We start from the raw sequence: 23,737 nt of genomic DNA, 5'->3' as shown, positions 1-23,737 counted from the left end.
ACTTCAGGCTGTGATTGACTGCAACAGATTTGCAACCAAGTATTAAAAAGGGAAAGTTTGATGTATGATTATTATTCTGTCCCATTACTTTTGGTCCCTTCACAAGTGGGAGGCACATATGCAAACTGTTGTAATTCCTACACCATTCACCTGAGTTGGATGTACATACCCTCAAATTAAAGCTGACAGTCTGCAGTTAACGCATATTGTGTTTGTTTCATTCCAAATCCATTGTGGTGGTGTACAGAGCCAAAGATGTTAGAATTGTGTCGATGTCCCAATATTTCTGGACCTGACTGTAACTGTGATAAAAAACATAAATAATGACGTGCATCCACCTAAACGACACAATGCCAGACTAAGTTTCAAAGTGGGTGCTTGCCAGCTCAAAGTTCTTAAACACTGCGTTATACAAGCTCTCATCCTCTCACATTGTTCAAATTACCTATATTCAATAGCTTTCTCTGAAAGACTGTAATTTCTTTTCTATGTTAAGGCCATCTCTATATAAACATTTATACAGGAAAATCTAATTAACAGAAATTCTCCATTAGCGAGGTGTGTCCCATTTCATATCTTCATCATATGTTCTACCCAGATGGTTCTCACAGTGTATACTCAAAACAAAGTGTACAGTCCCCCATGTATGAAGTGAGATAAGTTTATTTTTCCCTAAAATATACACTGAACCCCTATTTATTGCTCAATTAATATGTTCATAAGACCAAGAACACACATCAGAGATCACCATAGGCAGCCCATGTATAAGGCAAACAGATCAGACAAGAATAGTGCTAGGTTGATTAATTCAAATCTGCAACAGTATTACTTCAATAGGTGTATTTCCATTATGATGACTTTTGCAGAGAGCTGATGCTGACATGAATATGGTCTCCATCCATGCTTAACTTGCAAGTATATTGTGTAACTTTAGACCAATCCATAGCCACAGATACAGTGCATTCGGAAAGTATTCAGACACCCTTCACTTTTTTCAATTTTGTTATGTTGCAGCCTGATACTACAATCGTTCAAATTCATTTTTTCTCTCATTAATCTACACTCAGTACCTCATAATGACAAAGTGAAAACAGAATTTTAGAAATGTCTGTAAATTTATTAAAAAGGAAAAACTGAAATATCACATTGGCATAAGTATTCAGACCCTTTACTCAGTACTTTGTTGAAGCACCTTTGGCAGCAATTACAGCTTTGAGTCTTTTTCAGTATGACGCGACAAGCTTTGCACACCTGAATTGGGGGATTTTCTCCCATTCTTATTTGCAAATCCTCTCAAGTTCAATCAGGTTGGATGGGGATTGTCGGTGGACAGCCATTTTCAGGTCTCTCCAGAGATGTGATGGGGATTGTCGGTGGACAGCCATTTTCAGGTCTCTCCAGAGATGTTCAATAGGGTTCAAGTCAGGGCTCTGGCTGGGCCACTCTAGGACATCCACAGAGTTGTCCCTAAGCTATTCCTGTGTTGTCTTGGCTGTGTGCTTAGGATCGTTGTCATGTTGGAAGGTGAACCTTTGGCCCAGTCTGAGGTCCTCAGCACTGTGGAACAGGTTTTCATTGAGGATATCTCTGTACTTTGCGCCATTCAGCTTTCCCTCAACCCTGACCAATCTCCCAGTCCCTGCTGCTGAAAAACACCCCCACAGCATGATGCTGCCGTCACCATGCTTCACTGTTGGGATGATATTGGGCAGGTGATGAGCAGTGCCTGGTTTCCTCCAGACATAACATTTAGAATTGAGGCCAAACAGTTCAGTCTTGGTTTCATCAGACCAGAGAATCTTGTTCCTCACAGTCTGAGAGTCCTTCTGGTGCTGTTTTGCAAACTCCAAGCGGGCGTTCATGTGTTTTGCACTGAGGAGAGGCTTCCGTCTAGCCACTCTGCCATAAAGCCCAGATCGGTGGAAGGCTGCAGTGATGGTTGTCCTTCTGGAACTTCGTCCCATCTCCACACAGGATCTCTGGAGCTCAGTCAGAGTGACCATTGGGTTCTTGGTCACCTCTCTTACTGAGGTTCTTCTCCCCCATTTGCTCAGTTTGGCCAGGCGACCAGCTCTTGGAAGAGTCCTGGTTGTGCCAAACTTCTTCCATTTGAGAATTATGGAGGCCACTGTGCTCTTGGGAACTTTCAGTGCAGCAGAAATTTTTTTGTAGCCTTCCCCAGATCTGTGCCTTGCAATAATCCTGTCTCTGAGCTCTGCAGGCAGTTCCTTCGACCTCACGGCTTTTGCTCTGGTACAGTAGCCACTGTCAGCTGTGAGGCCTTCTATAGAGCGGTGTATGCCTTTCCAAATCATGTCCAATCAATTTAATTTGATTATTGGTGGACTCCAATCAAGGTGTAGAAACAGCTCAGCAATGATCAAGAGGAATGGGAGGCACCTGAGCTAAATTTCAAGCGTTGTTGCAAAGGGTCTGAATACTTATGCCAATGTGATATTTCAGTTTTTTCTTTTTAATAAATTTACAGACATTTCTAAAATTCTGTTTTCATTTTGTCATTATGGGATACTGAGTGTAGATTAATGAGAAAAAAAATGAATTTGAACGATTGTAGTATCAGGCTGCAACATAACAAAATTGAAAAAAGTAAAGGGGGTCTGAATACTTTCCGAATGCATTGTATATCTTTGACAAAGCATATCATTTGCTCCTTTTTAATTTATGACTGATATCAAAGCTAAGTCCATAGCAAGTTATTTCACCTAGCTAACCTTAGGTGATTTCAAAAAAGTTGAACAGCATTGAACTAGTTGCATGAGAGACCACCAGAAAATACCAGGCCTACAGACTCCACAGAGAAGTTGAACAACACTTGAAAGAAGGCAGTGGCAAACCACTTCTTTGTTATTGTTAAGAAAACAATATAGGCATTTCAGTGTAATCACCAGAAATCAAGTTCAGCTTGAGAGAGCCTTTTATCTGCATCCAATTCTGGTCCTTACTCCTTCTTAGCATTAGTGCATGAAAGCTCAAATGCTGAGGACAGTGTGTGTGTGCGTGTATTCCTTCTATTACATGAACTCACCATTTGGTATTCTAGCAAAAATGTCTGGAACTCTGACAGCGAAACTCTGTTGTATTCGGATCTCTCTCCACTGCTTTAGGATAAAGTGCAGATAAGACAGGTTGATTAAAAGGCAGCTGCCACTTCTGGAACCCAAACAAGCTTCAAAAATATAAAGGCTGTTTACATATAACTCTTATACATAACATTAAGATGCAATGGTGGATTCAGATGTGAAATTATGCCAAAAATAAACAAACCACATTAAGGATTAGGGTCATGTGTAAACAACAGCAATACCAAAATAAATATGGACCAGTGAGAGTAACAGATAAAGCTCAGCTATTGATAGAGCTCATCCCTTTCTATCAGGGAAAATTGGGACAAAGAACATTTGTTTGAAGATACCAGTATAAAGTGTTGCTGTCAGACAGTATCAGATATACATCTGATATCAATAAATAATAACAGATCTCAAATACAAATTTGATTAAAAGGAGCACAGAATTTTCAAGAATCCTGAAGAAAATCTGAACTTTGCTATTACAGCAACTGGTATAAAAGCATATTAATTTGCATGAAATTTTGCATTTTGCTATCAGACATAATTCTATAATGGCTGGCACCAAATTGTTGGAAAAAGCAGCTCTTGTCCTAGAATTTATTTTGAGATTTAGAAATGTTTCCAAAACAGTTCAGCATAATACACAATACACTGCATTGAAGGAAAGTAGATAACAGGATCCTATGAACACATAATCTGTGCTTTGAGCAATAGTAAAAATCAATTATCAGCATATTCTCATAATTTAATGCAAGCAGTTTTAATTTCCACCCCACCCCCAACCCCCAATAGGAAAGAGAGCACTTTACCTTTCTAAGAATGGAACAGCCATCTACATAAGAAGAAACAAAAATCAGACTCTGTACTTACTAAGTTTAAGCATCCTACTTCAGACCTCAACAGAGTAATATTGCAATGCTGCTTCTCACAGAAACAATAAAGCCATTTTCCATTGTATTGTTTACAAAGATCTTGAACAGATCCTCCAGGGACTCCTTATGCATGATCATCAATTTGCACATATGGATTTTTGCATATGCATGTGAAAATGTGTGTGACTGAATATGCATGACAATACCCACCCCTAAGAAAATATTGCTGGAAGACAAAAATAAAGACCGTTGAATGTGGGAGTGTTCATTTCTTAGTTCTTTAAAAAAAATATCAGTATTAAGATGAGAAGTGTCTTACTCCTTTCTGTGCATTGTACATCAGGCTTTGGTACAGCTGAACAAATTGTCCATAAGTGATATCCCCATTCCTCTGCTCCACATCCTGGTAGTAAAGATAAGAGAAACAAAAAATCTTAAAATATGAAACTATTTTGTCATGTATGAGTGATTAATTACCCCATTTGTGGAAAATAAAGCACTTACTCCTTTTTTCTTGTATCATTTTCTAAAAGAGGAAAGAAGAACTCTATAACCTGTGTGTGCTAGTAATGCATCTTAATTGCACAAAGCAGAAATGCATTTTCAAGATCTATTACCACCTCTTCCCAATCTTCCTCAACTGGTTTTGGCCATGGGGGTCCAGCAATTTGGGACTGCAGTACAGCATACATATAAAGAGTTCCAGATTGGGAAAGACTGGTTTACTCAGTAACAAAAGAAGAGCCAGTATTTAAGGTATTGGATTGCCACCAAGGAAACTCAGATTTACATCCACCCTTGACTAAGGAAGTTCACAGGGTGACTTAGGGTCCAGTTATTCTCTTTCAGCTCAACCTACCTGACATGGTTAATCTTGGGATAAATGAGAGGAGGCAATTCTGTGTACCCACCTTGAGCTCCTGAAGGAAAGGTGGGATATAAATCTAACAGACAAATAATTAAATGCAGAAGGTTCCAGGTTCAAACTATCAGTCCTCAGCCTGAGTAGAACAAGACCAATCTTGAAAGATGGGCAAGTTCACATGTTGCACAAATCTGAAATCCAAATGTGACATCCAGAAGCCGCAATGTGTTCAAGGATACCTCTTTTGGCATCTACCAGGTCACCTATCCCATTCTAAAATAATCTTTTTAAAAAGATAAAAATAATTTTAAATGCAATTAAAAAGGAGGATGGGATACTGCTACCAGCTAAGAAGTATAGAAGTCTTATTCAGAGCCACAGAAAGCACATGACTGCAGTTATTCCCTCAAAAGGATGTGCTATGAAATATTAGGTTAGGAGTACCAATAATTATATCCATGCCATTTTCATTTGTTTTATTATTTACAAGAATATGCTAGTCATACATCAAAAGCAAAGTGTCTGCTCTATGGACTCCGGAATAAAAAAGGTTGGATGCCATTTACTTGTTTCAGTTTCAACTTATTTCACAGCAAATTGGGATTCTTTGGGAAAAGTTGGAGGGGAACTAATACTTTTGGCTGCATCTGTATATTCCCTCTCCACAAAGCTGCCTCTGGATTTGTTAGAAATGCCCGCAGGATTCTAAAGGAATAAAAATGATTTGTGGCTACAGCTCAGCACTCTGCTGTTAGAAAGAAAGAAAGAAAGAAAGAAAGAAAGAAAGAAAGAAAGAAAGAAAGAAAGAAAGAAAGAAAGAAAGAAAGAAAGAAAGAAAGAAAGAAAGAAAGAAAGAAAGAAAGAAAGAAAGAAAGAAAGAAAAAGAAAGAAAAAGAAAGAAAGAAAGAAAGAAAGAAAGAAAGAAAGAAAGAAAGAAAGAAAGAAAAGAAAACCACCCCAGCCCTGAAAAAATATCTGGTGGCTGAAAGTAAGCATCCTGGGAGGCTAAAGAGAATGGCAGGGAGCATCTTCATCACTTATCTTTTGATAAATTAATGTTCTGAGCCTAGCCAACCTTCTGATAGCGACCATTTTTTTGAGTGCCATTGACATATTATGAAATGGGCTAATGCTCCAAAGGACCTCTATATTAAGCCATGGTAGTCTGACTCACGTAAGTACTAAGACAAAAACCACTGTTTGCCAACTGTCATGGGTGGGTTCATACCCCATGCAATGCCAGAACAAAATACCTCATATATTACAAGGTAGTTTGACTGGGTTGAAAGCCAATTCCTAAATTCCTGTATCCAATTTCAGTTAAGATATATTTTGATTGGAAGTAAGTGACCCTAAGTATGCTCAGTGATGATTAATGACATAAGCCTTTTGCTGGATCAGAATAAGGGCCCCCAAGGGCAGCATTATTTGTCAGCATCACAGCAGAGATTGGCTGTGGTCCATGATGATGCAACCTCTATCTGTTGCTAGTTTACAACATGCAAATTGACTCACATGCTAGAGGTTTCGAAGTACTGCAGGCATCTTGATACAGAGCACCTTTTTCATTCCTGCACTTCTCTTGTGTCATAATTGGGGTGCTCTGGAAGGTGGGTGCCTATGTGTCAGCCCCACTAGATAGACCAGGCCATGAAATCAACTACACAAGAAGGCTAAAACCACTTTTATTGAGATTGGCTATAATAAAAGAATCTTGTGCTGTACCTCTTCCTCCTCCTCCTTATAGTTCAGTGAATTAAAGAGGTTTCTATCTGACCCACTTCCAAATGTTTATCCGGATGTTCTGGACTTGAAAAATACTTCAGCCCTTTTTGTCTAGGTAACAATTCCTCAATTTTTCTATCGAAGTCATCTTCTTTACTCTCTACACTATTGTCATTTTTTCACATGTGAGAGTGGGAAGTGGATGATTTTCTGTTCTACAGATATAACTTGGCTGGAAGAAAAGGAAGGGGATGAATGTTCTTAAGAAGCACTCACAAACATATTTGTTACTCTTATGAGGTAATTGGTAGAGTACCTGAAGGGAATAATGAGGCTATAGGTGGCTATAAAATAATTCTGTGTTGGCAAAGATAAAGAAAGGAGGCCATTCACACAGTATGGAATAATCTTGTTAGGTTTAACCATGACCTGGGAAATTTATTCAATACTAAATCATACAGTGAGAGCCAGTTTGGTGTAGTGGTTAAGGCACTGGGCTAGAAACTAGAAGACAGTGAGTCCTAGTCCCACCTTAGGCACAAAGCCAGCTGGGCAATCTTGGGCCAGTCCCTCTCTCTCAGCCCCAGGAAGGAGGCAAGGGCAAACCATTTCCGAAAAACCTTGCTAAGAAAACCGCAGGGACTAGTCCAGGCAACAATGACTTGAAGGCACTTCCCCTGCCCCCCAAAATCACACAGTACTATGTCAAGCTGCAACTTTTATCAATGACTATTGAAAGACTGCATATATAAACAGAGAGAAAAGACTAAGTACTTACTGTTAATCTCTCTCTCAAAAATCTCATGTTGGGGACACGGTAGTTGACTTGAGATAGCATATTTTTAAGGTCTTTTGCAGAAATTCTAGATTAGCAGGGGTAGGAGAAAAAGAATACATGAATGAGGGCATATTTTTGTATTTCTGCATTGTCAATTTGTAAAGTTCTCAAAGCTGCTTGCAAGATCAAAAACACAATAAAATAGACAAGCATTATTATGAAAGGATAAAAGCATTTCCTCCATTCCACTGCTGAGATGCTCCACCTTTCAGTCTCCTGACTTGTTGGACACAGTTCAAAATGACCATGGTTCAGAAGGGCTGCTAATGTTGGTCTCTTGTAGGGCATGAACTCCTAACCTTGCCTGTTATTCTCCCATAGCTTCTGGCTTTGTGGAATCACTGTGGAAGCAGAGGGTTTTTTTTTCCTCCCAAGCTTCCTTCCTGGTTTTCTGATGTTCCAACTGCCATATTTAAGCTGATTATACTTAAATTTTCTAAAATCTTCTGATTTCTTCCTTAAAAATGGACAAAAACACTTCAAGCTAATCAGTGAATAGAAAATTAAGGGACAAAACTATCAGCAACCCTTGGTCAAACAGAAGAGATGATCTTGAAGTATTTCCAAAATTACAAATCTCAGAATAGTTATTAAAACCAGCAGTCTCAGACTGTAGTACTTGAAAGGAAATAGTCACTGTAATTGCTGTGATTCTTTTCCAAACAATTGATTGAAATTATTTCAAAATAAGCCTTTGTTTTTCCTTCTTTTTCTTAAACAGCTTTAGAAAATCAGGTTTGCCTTCTTCCAAATTCATAAATTGCTTGGGAAATGGGTTTCCTTTAAGTAGCATAAAATGTACTATGCAATAATAAATGGTTTCCCAAACTTTTTCAAGAAAGTTTTTTGCTTCTGGATTCTAAATTGGGCTGAAGACCTTCTGAGGTTCAATGAATGCTTATCAGTGAGAAAACTGTTAACAGTGGAGAGACTTCCCTGAAAACCAGCTACCTCCCATGACTGATCTTCCCTTGCAAATTGCAGCACTGCAGGATATACTCTAAGTTGCAATGTCTGTTCATCGAGCAGGCCCAGGCAGTCATCCACAGTGTGAGACATATCTTCTTCAATCAGTCTAGAATCATCTGCATTTTTGTGGCAGGCACGAATACACTCCAACATTTAACACGTTTTTAAAAGATCTTTGGCTTGAAAACTGTTAGGTTGAAATAATGCCTTGCTGACTCTACCCAGTCTTGTGGAAGCAATGGATAAAATGCGCCTTGAAAATTAAATTGCATAATTGTTTGACCAACATCTGTAACAGTGGTAAGCTTATCACTCCCACCCAAGATACCATTACATCTCTTTGTGTTCTGATAATCAATTAAATCATCTCCCAAAACGTCATATTGGAATACAATAATCAACACTATCCTTCTGAAAAACTGCAAGTTTCATGTGTGCTTGGATACACATTCTATAACCTCCAACCACAACCAAATACTGCAGTAACTGTGAAACATGGAAGGAGGGACTTTTTCTGGACTGAGGGCCCGAGAATGTGGTGCTGCTCTGTACTGAACCAATTGCTCATTAGCTGTGCTAGGATCCTCTTTTCCACAGAGCAAGCTTGCTGCTGAGAAGTGAGATTCAGGCCTTATAATATACTGCAATTTGTCAGTCAACCAATGACTGGTGAAATCCAAGTAAATCTATTGCAGATGAACTGTTGGCAAAGAACTCGTGTGTTCCTGGCATCCAAAAAAATACTGGTCTCCTCCACCCAGGAAGAGACTGTAGAACTCGCTCCAAAGCAAAACAGGAAAGCTGGAATTCATCCAGTTAGGGAGGGGGAAAATCCCCCACTTCAGCTGAACTCCTGAGAAATGCATGTTGCAGACAGATAACCTTACAGTCTAACGATTAGCTCAGTCATTAGGTCAGGAAATGGAACTCAGCTACAACCCATTTATGACTTCCAGATCTCAGAGGGTGAGAAGAAGTATCTTCTCTCTCTTATACATATTTATATACACATATACGTACACACACACACACACACACACAGGGTCCAGTATTCAATAATTCCAGTAACAAGTGCATTTCTGTCATGCCCTGCCTACTTTTTGATCCTGTCCCATGAATCTTCTGCAGTGTGGAGCCCACAATGCCACTTAAATGCCAAGCATAGCCCCTCAGCCCACAAAGGCGGTATATCTCTGCAATACACATGTCATTGAACCAGTTTTGATTTCCAACATCCCACAAATTAGCAAGTACTAAATATCATTTGAATGGATTCAGATAGGGTTTACCTTCTGACAACAGTCTTGCAATTGCCTCCAGCACTGGTTCTAATTAACTCTCAGACACTGCTCCAACATAAAGATGCCAAGAGTGGTTTGTTCAACATATGGGGAAAAGTAAACGATAATACTACATCTAATATTGACGACATCACCTTTAAGGTTGCCAACTCTCACCTGCTCTGCTCGTACTGAAGAACAGTTTAGGAATAATTATTGCTTTCTCCTTAATATCTGTAATACACTTATTTGAAAGCCATAATCTTCAGTATTGCTTAAAGAAGCTTGGCGTATAGGTTTAATATAGCAAGGAAGCATTAGCAACCCAATGTCAAATATGCATGAATAGTTAATTTGACTACCAGGACTGAATTTCTCCCTCTCCTCTTTGGCTGGAAGCAAAGAGAGACTGACGCCAACGAGCAGCAGTAGAAAGCACTGCACTTAAGCAAAAGCACATTTTCAATTTGAGCCATTCTAATCTGTTCTGAGGAATACTCCAAATTTTCATTGCCTAAGGTGTTATGCTCATAGTGAACTAGACAGCAGATATTACTATAGCTGCCCACTCAAGAAGAATTCCCTCAATAGTTTTGTGACCTTGGAAACACATGCACATCAATGCAGCTGTTCTATTGTCAAATAAATATTTAAACATTAGGATTTGTTTAGAAACGTTCTTCTCCACAAAGATTCCACAGATGAAGAGCATGATTTATAGTGCAAGCACGGGTTTGTTATCAAGACTAATTAAATAATCCCTATATCTTTTCAACAGAATGAAATGGCTGATTTTTTCCTTAAATGTGATTTATCTGTATTTGTCAATATCACACAATATCCAAGGTTCTCTGGGTAGTTTTCAGCAAGAATTTAAAGCCATAAAAATTAAATCTAAAAACAGCATCAACAACTATTCAGTCCTATCTTCTTCACAGCTATCAAAGGCAGTGGTATTGCTCTATTAACACAAATGAAACTGCTTAGAGATGCCTTTACTTGTTCTTCCTCCATGTGATATATGTTATCATCTGCTAACAATGCCCCTTTGGATTCTATATAGGACAAATGGGACAAACTTTGTACAAAAGAATTAATGGACACAATTTGACATCAGGACTCACAACAAGGACAATGTAATATCAGAGCCTTTCAGGACAGTCCATAGCAGACCTCAAAGCAATTGTTTTAGGAAAGTGGAATTTTAACAACATAATCAAGTGAGAAACTAGTGAACTCTCATACATCAAAAGGCTTCAGGCAATCTTAGAAAGTCTCAACCAACCAAATGAGTTTGTAACACATTACAACTGTTAATTGATAAGGTACTTGTAATTTGAGACTTCTGGAGAGGAAATGGCAAACTGAAGACAGCTCCACTAAAAGTAGAGCTGACTGTGGTGGAATGAAAAGCCGGCAAGTAGATTGGCTTTTCATAATTCCTCTCTGGACAAGGAGAGAATTTGAGATTGCCCACAAGTGCTCCAGACAGTTGCTCCTCCTGAGGACACTGCAAGACAGCAGTCTCCAGTGGGTTTAGAATTCTGGGAGACGAGGGAAGAGCCATCTTGCTTAAACCACGGTGGCACCTTCAAAAGGACACTGGGTTCACATACTTCCTTTTCTAATCACTTTCAGAAATTGCTTGTTAACTGCTTTTCAGCTATTAGGAACCTTTGAATTCACAAGTTTTACAGCACCAGGTGAATTTCCATCAGTCCTTAACAAAATAAGTTTTAAATACAAGCTTAAGGACTTTAAACAATTCTTTTGGAATAAACATCAAAAGGGTGATTAGAACTTTGATTTTGGAAAGTTATAAACGGAATAAGGGTCCAGATGGATTTGAAATAAGATTTTGGAATTAATTATAAGAATCCTTCCCATGGGAAAATGCTTTTGTTTTAAATTCTCTTAAAAAATATGTTAGGATGAGACTTTAAGGTTGGACATTAGAGGGAACTAAAAGGAACTAAAGATTACAATTAAAAGAGAAGACCACTTAAATTTGACTTACAAATACAGAATGAAGCAAAATATTTTAACATTGGACATACTGAAGGATATTTTTGAACAATGGACCCAGAAGTTAATTTTAAGAGTGTCTGCCTCTATAGATAGTCTGTGTTTAAAAGATGTTATGAAAGAGGAACAAGTTGTACCTGACAAGATTGAGATTGATCTGAAAGTGGATTTAAAAATGGCAGGCTACAAGAATGAAGAATGAAACTTTAAGGATTTGTTTATAGATAAGAGATGGGATATGGGAAGAAGAGATCATTTGCTGTATTTTAAGAGAAGGTAATAAGCTACTAAAATTATTTATACTTGTGATGAAGGGGAAGTCTTTTTTTTTTCTTTTTCTTTCCTATATTATTTTTCTTTCTTTTCTATTTTTCTATTTTTTTCTACACTTTTTTCTTTTCTTTTTTTAGTCTGTATTAGTTTTTATGGTTGCAATTGTAATTTTTAATAAAATTACTATTTAAAAAGTTAATTGCTCTGCAACAGATGTAAATATATATAAGAAATCAGAATATTTAAAAAAACCCAAAAGATATAGCATTTCATCCATCCTGTGAGAATTCAATAAACTTGAGTTTAAGCATGCTTAACTTTGTTGAGATTATGTTCCTCAAACACACCAGTGAAGACAGAAATATCTGTAAAGTTATTCTAGGCCAGTAATTCCAACCAAGAATTTGTAGAACTGTAAAGGTAAAACAGTCACTGTGTTTGAAGATGGGAATTGGAGTAGTGAAATGCTTCTCTTTTTCATTCAAACTAGTTAAATGGTTTCTGATAGTGATATGAGTATCAAAATACCCTGGATTTTGCATATATGAACCTCTAGTTTCTTTTGACTAAGCTGGATAGAATCAAATCAATATAGTTGGTTGATTACGAACTTCTAAACTAGTTGATTGAAATTCTAAACAGATCTCCCTCTTGAATCCTGATAGTGATAGTCAATATTAAAATATATACATTCATTGCATATTTTTGAGTATGTTTTAAAAATACTTTATTATTACTAGTGTAATACAGTCAGTATTATAAGTGACATAAAACTTCATTACTGATTGTGGCCACTAATTATGAGGAATTGCAAATATCCCTGATATGTTAATAGTGGTCTCCTTTAATGATGTTAACCTTTCAGTATTGATTTTTTTAAAAAAAATGCCTTTCCCCTCAGGAGAGAAAATGTTTTAAGCATTATTGCTGAACACTGAAATAGGAGAGGGAGAAAGGGTGCTGCTGATAGAAAGATAGGAAGTTGCCTTACATTAGATCAAGGTATTTTAATTCTTTTAATCTCTTCCTATCAGAGACTCTTTCTATCATATATGTTGAAACAATATTTCCAAGGTAGAAGGGAGAAAGGAAATACAGAGTAGCTCATCTCCACTCAGTGCCACAACAAAGGCAAAGCATATGTGCTTAAGGCAGGAGTCCCTGAACGTCCTTAATAACATGCTCAGGTTGGAATTTGGACTGTTGTCATTTTTAAAAAATAGACAAGGGATTTTTTTTCTCATGGTGTGCAGTTCTTTTGTTCTGTTGTGGCTCCTAGTTAAATACATTTTAAAAACCCAGTTGGAATGAATGAACATATTCCGCTTTCAAATTGCCTTCACTTTCTTGAAGAGGAAAAAAAAAAAAAAGATCAGCATCCAGCATTAATTCAGCTCTGATATCCAAGATCATTCATCCTAATATGTGGATATCTGTGATGGAATGGAATTATGAAGGCCAGGCTCAGGGAGATAAGCATTTTCTTAGCTCACTGATGGAGCATGGGAACTACAAGAGGATGAGGCTGGCACCTCCCTGAGGAATTCACACTGTTGTGGCTGGCTGACTTGGGTGCTGGGGTTTCAGTCTGGGAAGATTCCTGCTAGAGGTTGTAGCTAATAAACATAGCTGGACTGAATTTGCATTGTCTCTTGGAGTTCCTTGGGCTAGGCCTGACAATATCAAGAAGATAAACCATCTTTGTATTAAGTTGTAGATTACCTCAGAGCTATAGTTAAAGAAATATAATTAATTATTCACTTGAGTTTTGATCTCTTCATCTATCAGTCAATCTTGCATACATTTATATACAGACAAGAATATTCTTAGAATGATATTCTTTTGTTTCCTGCTGCAACGAAAATCATTTTAGATGAAGCATTCTTCTTGCATTTTGCAAAAACAGCAATTATTGTTGTCTGTAGGTAGTTTTTACAAGCACTTGTATTTGTGCATGTACACATACACGCACATATTTACATACACACATGCACTGGAAAATGCTACTTCCCAATTAATCAAGAGGCATATTTTTAGTTAATTAAAATGTTACAATAGTTTATTCCCATTTGGAATAAAACTATTTCAACTTTGGTTATACTACTGTTCTAATAATCCAAATTCACTTTTCAATTAATAAAAATTAAACACCAAACTGTTTTTAAACTTGTATGCCCATCTTTTGTTATTCAAATATGTCAAATCTCACTATGTACAAGAGTAATTTTCTATTTACCTGTCCTCTCTGTTGCGGTCAACGAAGTAGAACTGTTTCCGGAGCCACCTAAAAGTAAATAGTATTGAAATTTTTGTAAATGTGTCAGTGAATCCCAGAATCTTCCCCTTTAAGAAGCCCCCAAAACCTATAAATTATATAAGTTTGAACTGCTATGAAAGGAAGCATGTGTTTTAATGCACATAATCTCAAGTGCATATATAAAGGTGCTGGCAGTGAAAGAGACTCAGTGAAACCTACATATAGTATGCCCGCTGCTTGAAATGGTCCTTCTGTTCCAAGCTTTTGTTTTACCTTTCAATTTGCAATGGAGTAGCAGCTTTTAGGGTATCTGCCACAAGCCAGTTCAACCCTTTGATCCACATGTTGACTTCATCTTCAGAAGTGGCTGTGAAAATAAAGAACAAACTGAGCCTGTCAAGATATGAGATGCAGGCACTGACCCCTATATCCAAAACGGAAGTCATTTGCAGCTGGATTCCAATAGAAGGAAACTAATCCCATCAATTTTGATACTTACAAATTATAATAGCTATAAAACCAGTCTTTAAGGAGGAACAATCCTATTATTTCAACATTTAGCATTCAATTTATTATGTTCTCTAAGTAAGACACTTGTTTTTTATCTTCTGGGGCAAATTTTTAATTAGTTACTTTCCTGGTCCCATACCAGGACCAGGCATACAAGAAGGATCTCCAGGGAGTTTCAGTAACCAAGTTAATTCTTCTTTCACACCTTTTAGGCCATAGATGTGCATGCCAAAACTTACCTTAATATAGCTGAATGTCAGCAAAGAGGCTAGGACCATGCTATGAAAGGCTAACAATCATTTAAAGATATGTCTATCAGCTAGTTCAAGCAACCATCATGGCATAATAGGGATGTAGATTGAGTGCTCTTATTCAGAATATGGCATATGGTGAAGTGCTTGCTTAATTGCTTCATGCCACATCCACTATTCCAGTCAGTCTGCTTACTGTTTGTGTAATCACTCTACACAGGGAACATGGCATGGAATTGAAGGCTGAGCATACCAGATTCTGCACAAATCCAGCTGCCCCATGATTCTTGAAGAACCACCATCAACAAAAAGAAGTGAGCAGAACAAGATCAGTAATGAGCGATTTATCTTCCTCTTAGTTTACCTTACAAGGTATACAGGAATCCCCCCTACAAATTCTAGAAGGTATACAGGAACACCTGTATACCTTCTAGAATTTGGAGAGAGGAAAACAATATTTTAAGACTCTGTTTAGCTTCTGAAGACATAAGAGTGTAAGGCAACACTTGTAACAAGGCTGGTCATAGAGTAAAACAAGAATGCCCATGTGCTCAGAAGACTCTGGTCCAGGAATTGGCAACAGGTATCAGTTCTAGCAGCTGCTAGCAATTCTAGAGTCATTACTTGCTTATTCATTCCTCTCTACTGTCCTAAGCCAAGTCTTGCTATAAAAAAAAAAAAAAAAAGTGGATGAATAGCAGTAGTAGCGCTGGCATTCAAAATGCTACAGCAAAAATTGGATACTAATCTCATGTCACTGGCTTGATCTCCCACTGTGACAAAGGAAAAGATATCTAACCTTGCAAACTGAGCGTTTTCAGTCTGAATTCCATGCCATAAAGGATGACAAAGCAGTGAGCCTGTTCTGGGCGGAAACAAGAATCTTCCTGGTATCGGTCAAAATCTCTGGAGTTTCTTCCCTGACGAATCTCTTGGATTTCACGAATATCAACTGTTAAAAGAACAGGAGGAAAGGGGGTTGAATTGGAATAAAATTAAGAACAAAAGTAGTTTGCAGGTGAAAGCACTATGGACAGTGCCACAGCTTCCACCAGCCTGAACTGGCATGAACGGATAAACACTATATTAGTGGACAATACACGGAATCATGCAATTTCAGAACATGGTCTGCTCCTATTTGCAATATTAAGATTATTGTTATTGCTTAATTTCTAATCTAAGAGATACTGGGACTTTTGCCTTGCTGGAAGAGAGGTCTCTGCCTGGATTGCCCTTCCTCTTTGAAAGATATGTGTATTAGATGCTTCTTTCTAATTATCTAGAGAAAGCATTTCAAGTATAATCCCAGACTCACAAACATTCGAGTTCTAAGGTCAACATTCAAGAAGGTTCATTACATTATGAATTTTGGGGTGGGGATAAGGACTTGCATGATACTCTATGGAAGCGAAAGTTGGACTTTGAAGAAGCAGGATAGGAAGAGTATTGACTCTTTTGAACTTTGTGTTGGAGAAAACTCCCGAGAATACCTAGAAACCAAACAAATGGATTGTCAACCAAATCAACCCAAAGATCTCACTTGAGGCACAAATGACCAGGCTTAAATTATTCTACTTCGAACATATTATGCGAAGACCTAGATTTCTGGAGAAGGCTCTAATGCTGGAAAAAGTAAAAGGAAAGAAAAGAAGAGGATGACCAGCAACAAGGTGGATGGACTCAGTTACAGCAGTGATGGGTGCACCATTGGAAGACCTGAAAGACCAGGCTAGGGACGGATTGTCATGGAGAAAATCTATCTATGTGGTAGCTAAGAGTCAATGATTTGATGGCACATAATGAATCAAGGACTTGCAAGCAAACATTTCTAGGATATATTTAATTTCTGACCCAGCAAATTATGCAGATGTAAATCATCACAGTAAATATGACAGAATGAGAAAAAGCAGAGAACTGAAGAAGAATGAGCTATAAACAATGTTGGCCAAAACAGCAAAAATTTAACTAGGTTAAACTACAGTGCTGATGCAACTCAACTCAGTACTCAAACTATTTAGCCTACTGGGGGTCCCATTCTTTAAAAAATCTTAGAAATCCTACATTCAAGTTCATTCCAAGTAATTCTAGTTCTAGATTGTACAGTGACTAGTCCTGGGACCACTAGAGGTCACTGTGGCAAATCCCAAACCAATAGCAAAGAATATCTTCAGGGAGGGAGGGAGGGAGGGAAGGAAGGAAGAAAGGAAGAAGTAGCAGATAGTTTTTAAAAGGTTCCCCAGGTACAAAAATATACAAGCGGGGGCGGGGGGGGCTAGTTTTATTAAAGTAACAGAGAATTCAAAGCTTGTTTCTTTGTTTGCCATATGAACAAATGCAAGTAAAATGAACAGATGCAAGTTAGCACTTTTACCTCACAATGGATGTTGTTGATTATGTGTTTGCTATTAAGACTAAATGAATGTCTACACATTCAAGTGACTGCAACTCACATACATACACCATACAATTTCTAGCCCAGAGACAGTCTTCAGGAATTCAGGTGAGCCTTGTCCCTTACCCCAAATTCCAATATGAAGGTCTCTGCTTTACTGCCCATGAAGCAACTCCATGCATTTACATTCAAGCACAGTAACAGCAAGGTTAAATAAAATTAATTGTGCTAGATTTACTTAAACCCAGCATGGATAAAAGCTTACTGAAGGTTGGGGAATAGTGCAGGAAAAAATGTGAAAGGCAGGAAAGAAAGAGGAACCAAAGCTGATGAAAGACACAGCACACTGTCCTGTTCTGCTATGGAAGAAGTTAACCACCTTTTCCTTCCTACAGAGGAATCACTTCCCTCAGCCTTTTCAAATGTTCAAACATCCATAGATTCAAACATTCATGGACTGAGATTGTAATGAACCCTTACACTTTGGCCATGTGCACTGGAACAATTTAGGGAACTGATCTTAAACACTTTTCTGGCTAACTCTAGAACTGAGTATTAAGAAGCACCCACTTTTTTTCTACTCTAACCCAGATTGGTTTTCCTTATCTCCTGTTTTGTTCCCTTAAACATGAGCTAACATTCTGAAGTTCCTTGTCTTTCTGCTTGCTTTCACTGATCATTCAAAGATGATCAGTGTGCAGAAACTTAATGATTCCTGCTCTGTATCTTGTCTCCAAGATTGAGTATAGATTAGCAATAATCTTACAGTTTGTTTCAAGAATCCATCTCCCCCCCCCCCGTATTATCTCTCTTTAGTGTGTATGTTTTCATTAGAACTCAAAGTTTCAAGTTCTCACAATCCCAAGGACTCCACCTAGCCCAGAAGAAATAATTAGGATGCAAGCTTCCTTGCCTCTGGTGATTGGGAAGGGAATTCTCATTCCTTGCTATCACTTCCAAGTGAATAATTATTTTGGAGTTCTAGTGTTTCTTCATGAACACAAACAGAACGATGTAGTAATGAAGGTGTTGGACTGGCACCAGGCAGACCCAGGTTCAAGTCAATTCTCAGCCACAGAAGCTCACTGGGTAACTTTAGGCCAATCACTCTCCTCAGCCCAACCTCTTGGTGTGGTTGTTGGAAAAGAAAACAGGAGACACCACATACACTGCCTAGAGTTCTTGACTGACAAAATGGAATATAACCCAATCAATCAAACAAATAAATAAATAAAATATGGCGAGATAACTTTTAATTGGACAGAAAATGCATAAAGCAGTTATAACCCAACATCATTCCAAGGACAAACATTCTTTAGTGAAAAAGGTATAATGAGGACCACTGAAACACAGATTTACATCAAATACGAATATTGCCATACTCCCACTGAATTTCTTTTAACAGATAAAAAGAAACACATTGGTCAGTGTACTTCCTGGAAAACAATTCTGAGCACTTAAGGTGTAATCGGTTAATGGCATTTATGACTCACAGTTTTCTGGTCATGAAATATTTCTGAGATAAAGTACAAGTGGAATTCACAACTTTTTGGCCTAGTGGGTACATCTAGAGTGTTGAGCATATATTGTGGGCACTCTTACAAAATTGTGAATGGGGACCATGCCCATTCACAAAATAACTCCTTGGGGAAATAACAAATATTTACAAATATAGTGATTTACCTGTCCTATCTTTGACTTTTGGTTTTCTGGGCAGATTGGCATCCCTACAAAAGAAAGCACTGTGCAGTAAACACCCATGGCAGACTTCCTTTGGAACACAGAACCATTCTTGGAAATTAAGGTGATGCTGGAAATTCAGCTTTGCTTTGCAACATACTAGTTTCCTCTTTTGTAATTAGTAGAATTAAAAATGAAAAACTTTAGATCAGGAAGGAAGCCTGGCAGGCATCAAGAGGGCTGCCCATACAGAAACTATGCCCCAAGAGTATGCCCAGCCTTTATTGTAACAAACATTTATCTGTAGCTTTCATCCATAAATATATAAATGTGTTTCAGTTGGCTAAGACATGTTTGCTTTCATTTTTAATTTGCTTCTTGAAATAGTAGTAGTTTTGGAAAAGACACTACCCAAGGCAGCAGACAGCTATATTGTCCTCCTGATCTAGCCACTCCATCAAGGCTATAGGAGGGACAAAAACAAAACACAGTGGCTTTGAGATTAAATACATATTTACATCATTTAACCTATCTGTACTGTCGATCTTTTTGTTTTAAGCCTTTCCCCTGCAGTGGGTCATCAGACCCTAGAACTAATTAATTGCACTTTTCTTTTTTACTAATCCCATTACTTCACCCAATACAGGTGAAACTCGAAAAATTAGAATATCGTGCAAATGTTCACTTATGTCAGTAGGGAACTCAAAAGGTGAAACCAATATATGAGATAGACTCATTACATGCAAAACGAGATATGTCAAGCCTTACTTTGGTATAATTGTGATGATTATGGCGTACAGCTTATGAAAACCCCAAATTCATACTCTCAGAAAATTAGAATATTACATGACATCAATAACACAAGGATTGGAAATAGAACAATATCGGACCTCTGCAAAGTATAAGCATGCATATGTACTCAGTACTTGGTTTGGGCCCCTTTTGCAGCTATGACTGCCGCAATGCGGCATGGCATGGATGCTATCAGCCTGTGGCACTGCTGAGGTGTTATGGAAGACCAGGATGCTTCATTAGCAGCCTTCAGCTCCGCTGCATTGTTCGGTCTCATGTCCCTCATCTTTCTCTTGGCAATGCCCCATAGATTCTCTATGGGGTTCAGGTCAGGCGAGTTTGCTGGCCAATCAAGCACAGTAATCCCATGGTCATTGAACCAGGTTTTGGTACTTTTGGCAGTGTGGGCAGGTGCCAAGTCCTGCTGGAAAATGAAGTCAGCATCCCCATAAAGCTCGTCTGCAGAAGGAAGCATGAAGTGCTCCAAAATCTCCTGGTAGATGGCTGCGTTGACCCTGGACTTAATGAAGCACAGTGGGCTAACACCAGCAGATGACATGGCTCCCCAAATCAACACAGACTGTGGAAACTTCACACTGGACTTCAAGCATTGTGCATTGTGTGCCTCTCCATTCTTCCTCCAGACTCTGGGTTCTTGGTTCCCAAATGAGATGCAAACGTTGCTCTCATCAGAAAAGAGGACTTTGAACCACTGGGCAACAGACCAGTTCTTTTTTTCTGTAGCCCAGGTAAGACGCTTCTGACGTTGTTTGTTGTTCAGGAGCGGCTTGACAAGAGGAATATGACATTTGAAGCCCATGTCCAGGATCCATCTGTGTGTGGTGGCTCTTGATGCATTAACTCCAGCCTCAGTCCACTCCTTGTGAAAGTCCCCAACACTTTTGAATGGCCTTTTCCTGACAATCCTCTCCAGGCTGTGGTCATCCCTGCTGCTTGTGCACCTTTTTCTACCACACTTTTCCTTCTATTGATGTGCTTTGATACAGCACTTTGGGAACATCCAACTTCTTTTGCAATTACCTTTTGGGGCTTTCCCTCCTTATGGAGGGTGTCAGTGATGGTTTTCTGCACAACTGTCAGGTCAGCAGTCTTTCCCATGCTTGTGATTCCTACTGAACCAGCCTGAGAGACCATTTAAAGGCTCAGGAACCCTTTGCAGGTGTTATGGATCCATTAGCTGATTAGAGTGGGACACTTTGAGCCTAGAATATTGAACCTTTTCACACTATTCTAATTTTCTGAGATTGTGAATTTGGGGTTTTCATAAGCTGTATGCCATAATCACAATTATACCAAAGTAAGGCTTGACATATCTCGCTTTGCATGTAATGCGTCTATCTCATATATTGGTTTCACCTTTTGAGTTGCCATACTGACATAAATGAACATTTGGACGATATTCTAATTTTTCGAGTTTCACCTGTATATCCAAGATTAAATTACTTTGCTTCAGAGATATTCATAAGTGAATTATATTTCGAAAGACGAGACTCAGAAATACAGATATTGAATCAGATTTGCCTGCCACGCTGGGATCAGAGGAGATTCCAAACAATTATATAGATCCTCATAGGATTAAGTAAGGTCCCCATTAGGACTAAGGCTTCCTTTCCAAAACCAGATATTGAGACAAGCAAGATATACAGGATGAATGAGTAAAATCTGCCACTACAGATTAAGGAGTCTTCTTAGCCACTTTTCCAGAAACCCAGTTGAGCTTATTGCAGTAAAAATTTGAAAACCCCGTATCAAATGCAGCACCAAGCAGTTTTTTAGATTCTTTTGTTTAAGTGATTTATATTCCATCTTGTCAGTCAAGAATTCTAGGCAGTGTCTGTGGTGTCTCCTATTTTTTCCCTTCGACAACCACAACAAGAGGTTGTGCTGAGAAAAGTGATTGGCCTAAAGTCATCCAGTAAGCTTCTATAACTGAGAAGAGACTTGAACCTGGGTCTGCTTGGTGCCAGTCCAAGACCTTCATCACTACATTGTTTTGGGAAACAGCTAAATAAGGACATCTTATGCTCATGAAAGCTCCAAAAGGATCTCCAGTGAGGTTACAGAGATCAGTTACATCCTGATATTTGGCTACATATAGGTCCTTGTAAGTATTAAGGCACTTCAAGACTGGCCAGTCCCCTCTGAGATCTTTGACAGAAGGCCAGAATCTCTGTAAATCAATGAACTAGTTACATTGCAGACTTAAAGATGACAGATAAAAATATATATAAAGCCAGAAATCATTCAGAATATGAAGCTCCTTACTGACCCACCAATAAAAGCAAGTAGAACTCCTGTCAAGAGGCTGATCAGAAGCAAGTGACAGGGTAAACTCAGCCCTTCACCTTTGATTTCACTTGTCAAATAACTGATTGATGGTATTTTAAGAGCTCTGTGTACCTAGCTTCAATGGCTTCCCAAGCACCCTACAGAATTAGGCTCCTCACATACCATCTGTTGAAATATTTCATTCTAGGACCTCAACACTTATAAATAAAAGTACACCAACACATTTTTGTAAATATCAGTTTAATTTAAATTAGAGTTTTAAATAACTTACCACCTCTGTTTCCAAACTTTGTATATTGTGTATTATAGAATAGTATTTGTTTTGCTATTTTGGAGTATGAGGGTTTTCTTTGGGTTCCTTTAAAAAAAAAAGTTCCAATCCAGATGTTCTAGTCCTTCTCATCAGTATACCCAACTAAGTGGCAGCACCTAATCAGTCCTGGCTAATCTTGAAATGTTAAGCAGGGTTGATCTGGTTAATACTTGGATGGGAAACCAATAGAAAATACCAGGGCTGTGGGCTAAAATGTGTAATTGGAAAAAACCTTCTAGAAGACAGTGACAAACCACTTCCGTATTATTACTAAGAAAACTGTATGGGTAAGCCCATGAAGTCACTAGTTTGACTTGAAGGAGATCTTACTTTTTTCACCAAAGACTTGTTGAGATCACAACTTTCAGCATCTCCACTCAGGAGAGCCAACTGGGAATTCTAGAAATTGCATCCAATATATGTGGAGATTAGCCAAGATTTAGAAGGATAATACAGGTAATTAAACTAGTTCCAAAACAATAGTTTCAATGGAGAAGTCAGTGTGATAAAGAAAAGTCAGGCTGTCTTAAAGGTGGACTAAAGAATTATGGGGAAGGATTCCTGTCTGATAATAATGCTACTTCTCCCCATCTGGTTCTCAAAGTAGGTTCTGCATATAGACATGGCAGAAGATCAGATACTTCTCTGATCTGTGTATCTGTGGAAGACTAAACTGCATAGTGTTCTGCTTGCTGCCACATGTGTGGTTCAAACTCCCTCTCTACATTTCATAGCAGAAAGTGAGCATCTGTATTGTAAATAAAATATTTTGGACTTCAACTACAAAATCAATTCAGTTATGTTTCTCTTATGTGCAAGAAGATTTAATTACTGAGTTCCATCGCTCGGGAAATGGAAGACTGTTTATTTCTAAAACCACAATACTGATTTTCTCCATCAAGAACATCATCTCTCCTAAACATGGCCTTTTTGTGAAGAGGAAACAGCAGACAATTGTCATGGGTCTCTTACCTATAGGAAGTCATATCAAAATGATAATTAGCATTAATAGGTAAGCACTACTGCCAACGTCTTTTTCTTCTCCTTCCAAATCCCACTTACTTGAGCCTCTAACTGAGATAAATCATACAAAACAACCTCCAATGTGGGTGATCATATCCTTTTGCTATAAATAACTAAATTAATCACTATCCAGCATGAAGTTAATGGCTAGTGCATCAGCAATTATATTTAATGACTGAGTTTGCACAAGATCTAGACTGGGCTAAGATGAGGCTGGGTAAGTTGTTATAGAAACCAAGCCATTACCTTCGTATGTTTTGTGAATCACGTTAA

The 23,737-nt window shown here is 38.3% G+C and overlaps 1 protein-coding gene across 3 annotated transcripts in view; it reads right to left on the bottom strand.

Moving 5' to 3' along the window:
* Window positions 1–23,737, bottom strand: part of PLCG1 (phospholipase C gamma 1) — a 93,634-nt gene that overhangs the window by 38,811 nt on the left and 31,086 nt on the right. For 2 of the 3 annotated variants that reach the window (XM_088153515.1, XM_088153516.1), the window contains exons 2-8: window positions 15,754–15,906; window positions 14,467–14,560; window positions 14,173–14,220; window positions 7,330–7,414; window positions 4,281–4,364; window positions 3,899–3,921; window positions 3,047–3,119 (exon numbers count right to left, since the gene is read on the bottom strand). In XM_088153515.1, coding sequence (XP_088009641.1) covers window positions 3,047–3,119; window positions 3,899–3,921; window positions 4,281–4,364; window positions 7,330–7,414; window positions 14,173–14,220; window positions 14,467–14,560; window positions 15,754–15,906 — 560 coding nt within the window. The remainder of the gene's footprint in view (window positions 1–3,046; window positions 3,120–3,898; window positions 3,922–4,280; window positions 4,365–7,329; window positions 7,415–14,172; window positions 14,221–14,466; window positions 14,561–15,753; window positions 15,907–23,737) is intronic. The other variant, XM_088153517.1, reaches the window with a different exon arrangement.

This window comes from Python bivittatus, unplaced genomic scaffold, assembly GCF_059951505.1.
Source record: "Python bivittatus isolate LINGU-HERP-01145 unplaced genomic scaffold, Pbiv_v1 ctg000700_np1212, whole genome shotgun sequence".
In the NCBI taxonomy this organism is placed as follows: Eukaryota; Metazoa; Chordata; class Lepidosauria; order Squamata; family Pythonidae; genus Python; species Python bivittatus.
This window is presented reverse-complemented; position numbering and strand designations above follow the sequence as displayed.